The 6234-nt window shown below is 47.5% G+C and overlaps 1 protein-coding gene across 1 annotated transcript; it reads right to left on the bottom strand.

Annotated features, from left to right (window-relative positions):
- Nucleotides 1-5044: 5044 nt before the first annotated feature.
- Nucleotides 5045-5980, bottom strand: LOC128343748 (olfactory receptor 13H1-like). The gene has a single exon (XM_053293180.1). It carries the CDS (start codon nt 5978-5980, stop codon nt 5045-5047), a length of 936 nt encoding a protein of 311 aa, XP_053149155.1.
- Nucleotides 5981-6234: the final 254 nt, after the last annotated feature.

The raw sequence follows: 6234 nt of genomic DNA, 5'->3' as shown, positions 1-6234 counted from the left end.
AGTTTCAGCAGCTCATGAGAATAGCCTCAAAGACTAGTAGTGTGTCCGAACCGGTCTGGCGGCCATTCCAAAGAATGGCCGAACTGCCGGACCGGTCCGGCCCTGCCTGTTTCGGGTCCGGGTGGGGGGTATGCCTTTAAGGGCGGGAGGGCTTGCTTAGCCCTCCCGCCTCCTTGCCCCCGCCAGCGTTCATATTTTCCAGTATAGGGGCGCTGGAAACCAGCCACGCCCCCGCCGCTGCCACCGCCGCGGCGAAAGAACTCCCAATGGTACTGCCAGCCCTCCCGCCCTCCCTCCCTCCCTCCCAGCTAGCTGCCCGCTCACCCGCTCACCGCTCACCTGATAGGAAACGAGAGGAGCTCCGGCACAGAGCTCCTCTCGTTTGGAAGGCCTCCGGCATAATGGTGTTTTGCGCGCGCGCACATGCGCGCGCCGCAAAGCACGCCGTTCGCCGGAGGCCCGGTCTACCCGCCGGGAAAGGGCCGGGTAGACCGGGCCTCTGATCGCTGGGTAGACCGGGCCTCCGATCGCCGGAGGCCCGGTCTACCCAGCGATCGGAGGCCCGGTCTACCCGGCCCTTTCCCGGCGGGTAGACCGGGCCTCCGGCGAACGGTGTGCTTTGCGGCGCGCGCATGAGCGCGCGTGCAAAACACCATTATGCCGGAGGCCTTCCAAACGAGAGGAGCTCTGTGCCGGAGCTCCTCTCGTTTCCTATCGGGTGAGCGGGCGGGCGGGCAGCTAGCTGGGAGGGAGGGAGGGAGGGCTGGCAGTACCATTGGGAGTTCTTTCGCCACGGCGGCGGCAGCAGCAGGGGGGCGGCTGGTTTCCAGCGCCCCTATACTGGAAAATACGGGCGCTGGCGGGGGCAAGGAGGCGGGAGGGCTAAGCAAGCCCTCCCCGCCCTAAAAACAAGGCCCCCCTTCGGTGCCGGTCCGGACTTCTCCGGACCGTACACATCACTATCAAAGACTTCCTTTAGTGGCTGAAAAAGATATCCAAATGTCTGGTGGCTATAGGCCACCTCCAGCCAAGAGGGCAAGATGCCTCTAAATACCTGTTGCAGGGGAGCAACTGCAAGAGAGAGGGTATGCCCTCAGTTCTTGCCTGTGGGCTTCTCAAAGGCATCTGGTGGGCCACTGTGTGAAACAGGATGCTGGACCAGACAGGCCTTGGATCTGATCCAGCAGAACAGTTCTTATGTTCTTAAATGTATTTCTGAAGCTTGTTTAGTAAATCTTTAGCAAGAGTGTAGCAATCGGCCCTGCCTTACCCTAAAGAGTGAACTGGAAGTGAACCCAGTCCTGACTGACAGGCTAGGGAACAGCCAGTAAGCTGGCTGGAGAGTGGTCTGGGTGCAGGGGACTCTCTCTCTGCAGGTCTAGGGAAAGCCAGGAAACTTGAATCCTCTGCCATGGCTTTGGTGAGTTCAAGGAAATAAGCCAGGGTTTGGCTTTGAAAGGGCTTAGCCAGGGAATGGTTTGTAGTTAGAGTACGTTAGATTGCTTTTCTTTTTGTGCTTTGCAAATCCTTACAACTTCTCTATTGTGTTTTATCTGTAACATAACTAAGCCAAGGAAAATGAACCAGCGCCCCTTTCCAACTAGGGCATTGCAAAAGTCTCTGTAGACTCTCAAAGGTGCTTTTTGTATTTTCTTACGTTTGTGTTTTTTACAAATGGGGAACCATGATTTTTAAAGTGTGCCACCCCAATATCATCTGAGGGTGCTTTTTGAAGTATTCTTGTAGTTACTGAGTGTTCCTTTCCCCTGTAACTAAAAGCTGAGGAAGCCTTAGAATGAAGCAGTCTGTAGTATCTTGAATAAAGTTTTCTCTTTTTGTTTTTTGTATTTTATCCTTCTCTGAGTGGATTTTTAACTCAGGAAAAAGGGTTTTTTTTTTACTCTGGTGCAAACACGTCTCAAGTTTGATTGCTCAGCAACTCACTCTACCAAGTGTGCTCATCACGTGTAGGCTGCACATGGAAGGGGTTTTTGACTTTTCCCTTAGAAAAGGGAAGGAGGGTCTCCCTGGACATTCACCCAAATCTAGGGGGGGACCCTGTAATAATTGGGGTGTTGTGGCAGCAAATCAGCTACTGAGGAAGCAGTTTAAGATTTAAAAAGGAACAGCCTTTGTTGAGCAAACTTGGAGGGAATTGTTCAGCATTCCCCCCCCTCCCATGTGGGCTTGCTTTGAGACCAAGGCTGGGCTTAAATCAGCTACAAAGATAATCTGACAGATGAGGATTTGGTACTCATTTTTTGGAAGATGTTTTAATGCATCTTTGATTTAATCAGAAAGGAGCTTGTTGTTACCATCAACATCAACAGTGTATTCAAGGGTGAACATGATTTCCAATGCAGTCATTTAAGTTTTTACCATTTTCTTGTTTGATTTAAAAGAAATCTTCTACTGTAGAATGGTTAAAGACATTCCAGGAACTAGAATCTGATCTTACAAAAAGAACCAGTAAATTGAGTTAAGGTCTCTGCTTGTAGTATTGTTCTGTTTCAAAATTATTAGCATCATAAAATGAACAGACATGGACAGAAAACTCTCCACTTTCAAGCTCTCCACTTTCTCCACTTTCCTCCTGTGTTCATTACAGCCCAACCCAAGGAATACAGGTCACAGATACTTGGATGAACTAAGGTCACACTTTATTAATTAATACAAAACTTGTGACAAGGTAATAAAAACTAACCCAAATAGAGTGCAGGGACTCTTTCCATGTAGATGACAGCTTCCTACTACAGGACGAATGGATGGGCGTGGAGGTTGTCAGGAATTTAATTCTCAGTTTCCTCCCAACTACACAATAACCTGTACTGAGGGAGGGACACTCAATTCACTGCCTTCCAAGCCACAGGACTCTGAGTGGGTGACTCAATAAACCCCACAAAAATTTTCAACTCCCTGGGCTACGAAACCCTGAGGGTTTGTTTCATGGAGTTCCTCATCACCAGAATGGTGCCTCTGGCCAAACACCGATAGAAAAGCCTACCTACCTGAACTCTTCACTCACTTGCCAGTGTGACAGAACTCCTTAAGAAAAGGCAAAATGCCTAAACAATCAAAGCCCAATACTCAGTGAGAAGTAGGCAAAAAAATCCCCACCTAGGCCAATCAGGTGGAGAGCAATAATTTCTACTTGGACTCATAGGTTGACTGTCAATCTCTCACTGAAATAAGGGTGGGAAGGTGGGTGCCATGCTGTCAAGTGAATGAGCCTGGAAGGCGGGGCCAGCCCTTATATAGGGACTATGCATCTTGCCTCCCATTGGCTGAATGGGATCACCTGACACCTCCCCCCACAAAGGGAGGATGATGGCCGCTTCTGTGTCCCACGCTCCAGAAATATCTGGGCACAACCCCACATCCTTCTGAGCCTCACAAGCTCAGAAGAGGGGAGTGGCATTTCCTGAATCATTCCTGCTTGGGCATAATTTGCTCCTCCAGATCTTCCACTCCCGCTCTCTCAAAGGTCTCCTACTCTGAAGTAGCTCTGCTCATTCTCCTCTGTTTTCCCATAATCCCTGAATACCGGCATGGTTCCCTCTCTGTCTTCTGTGGTTCATTCTCCAATACCTGTCAATGCTATGTTGAACCTGGGGGAAGTATGACTTTCATGATTTTTGTTGTGATCCTCCAAAGGTGTCTCTAATTTCCAGTTACCTTTGCGGCGAACACTTTAATGGACACCATTCTGGCCAACAAGAACATGTTCACAGTGGAAGGAAAACAGGGAATATTGACATTGCCTTGATAACTGGTCTAATGCTCCCTGTTTTGTCATGCTGTAGTGTGGAAGCAAGCAAGCAAGCAAGCAAGCAAGCAAGCAAGCAAGCAAGCAAGCAAGCAACCACCTGCAGTCCAGTACAGGAATATTGGAAGCATTGTCAGCCTCAGTGTGCATTGGGATGCACATCAGATCGGATATTGAAATAGGTATTTGAGAATAGTTGTGTGCTTGAATGCACATTGCAAAGTGCATGCAAATAGCATTTGTTTCTGGCATGATTTGGATGGCAATGTTTGCCCTCACCAATACTACCATGATGCAACCAAATCTGATTGGGCAGGTGGAACAGTCATGTCAAGACATTCACTAAGTGATCTTTGATTATGCTGGGATAGCATAATGAAGAACAACGCTGCTGTTTATGTTGGTTCTTTAAATAAATAACAGTTGCAAGGTGCCTTGAAAAGATTTAATCTGAAAAGTGAGCATCTATAACAATGTTTTGAAGATGTAGTCAATTAGAAAGAAGATCTAGCAAACTTGAAAGAAGCAGATTCGGTTGCAAATTGTACACTGAAAAGTCATTCACCTGACCTAGGTTTGGGACCGGGGAGGGCGAGGGAAAGGGGGGAAGGCAGGATCTTTGGCTCAGTCATTGGCTGAGATCCAGATTAACAAAGTGCTAGTGTACATGCTCTGGAGGAGTGACCATTTTTGTCGATCTCCCCTCCTCTTTGAAGCCCATCGTCACTCTTGAAAAGATGTTCTTCAGGGCTCCATATTTGCTACATCAGTGTTTCATTGGTATCGATTTATTTATTTATTTATTTATTTATTTATTTATTTATTTATTTATAATTTTTATACCGCCCTTCCAAAATTGGCTCAGGGCAGTTTACAATAAAACAAAGACAGTTAAAAACAATCAACAATTAAAATCACGAAATACTATAAAACATCAAACAATAAAACGATTTAAAAATCCTGAAAAACAGCTACAATTATAACCTTTTAAAACAATTTAAAAACCTTGGAAGGCCAGGCCAAACAGATAGGTCTTAAGGGATCTCCTAAAAAATAAAATAAAGAGTTCAAATTACGGATTTCTGCAGGGAGTGCATTCCACAGCCCAGGAGCGGCTACAGAGAAGGCCCGCCTCTGAGTTGCCACCAGATGTACCGGTGGTAACTGGAGACGGACCTCCCCTGATGACCTTGGTGTGTGGTGGGGATCATGCAGAAGAAGGCGCTCTCTAAGGTAACCTGGGCCTAAGCCATCCAGGCCATTAATTTTTGAAGTAAATCATTCCTTTGCTTTCTTGCCAATCATCCTCCACAGGGCTCCCTTCACATCCCTGTTTCTCAGGCTGTAAATCATGGGGTTTACCATGGGAATGACGACTCCATAAAACACAGCCATAAATTTTTCTCTGTCCGTGAAAGTTTTGGCCTGAGGCCTCAGGTACATGGCCAAGGCTGTGCCATAGAAAATGCCTACCACAACCAGATGAGAGCCACAAATGGAGAATGCTTTACTCCGACCCTCAGCTGAACGGATGCGCAGTACAGCCAGACCAATGCGCCCATAGGTCACCAGGATGAAGACGAAGGGCAAGAGCAGAGTGAAGAAACTGAGCACCATCATCTTAATTCCATTGGTGTGGGTGTCAGAGCAGGCCAGTTTCAACACTGCCTGGATCTCACACTTAAAGTGATTCACCACATTGTGCCCACACATCTTCAACCGCAAGGTGAGAAGAGTGACAAGAGTCATGAGGATTGGGCAGGCCCACAGGATGACAGCCAACTGGATGCACACTTTTGGGCTCATTATTAGGCTGTAGCGCAGAGGGCTGCATATAGCCACAAAACGATCATAAGCCATGACAGCTAGTAAAAGGCACTCAGTCAGTCCCAAAATGAGAGAAATGCTCATTTGTGCGAAACATCTGCCCACAGAGATTGTGGGCCTGTCCGTGAAGAAGTGTATGAGCATCTGTGGGACAGAGGTGGTGACATAGCAGAAGTCAATGAAGGAGAGGTTGCTGAGGAAGAAATACATGGGTGTGTGGAGGTGTGAATCTGCCACAATCAGCACCACAATGAGGCCATTTCCAACTACTGCGACCAGATATATAGCCAAGAAAAGGACAAACAAGGCAGCACGCACTTGGGGGCTTCTGGAGAGACCCACAAGGATGAACTCAGTCACAGTGGTTGTGTTATCCCACTCTTCCATTTTACCTGTAAAGGTGAAGTCAACAATCATTGCACTGTCCATCCCTCAGATCTTTCATAGTCCTATTGGCTAAACATTACTTTGATGAACCATATGAAAGTCTCCCCCCACCCACATATTATGCAGAGAGGAGAGGGGCTTTCATATGTATGCAGCTTCTATTATTGGATGTAGGGCTGCCTCTAGCTTTTTGGGGCCCAGGTTCAAAATAGTTTCCAAGGCCCCTATGATGTATCAACATTGTTCTGGCCCTG

The sequence above is a fragment of the Hemicordylus capensis genome, chromosome 2 (assembly GCF_027244095.1).
Source record: "Hemicordylus capensis ecotype Gifberg chromosome 2, rHemCap1.1.pri, whole genome shotgun sequence".
Taxonomy (NCBI): Eukaryota; Metazoa; Chordata; class Lepidosauria; order Squamata; family Cordylidae; genus Hemicordylus; species Hemicordylus capensis.
Note: the sequence above shows the minus strand (reverse complement) of the source record. Positions and strands in the feature narration are given on the sequence as shown.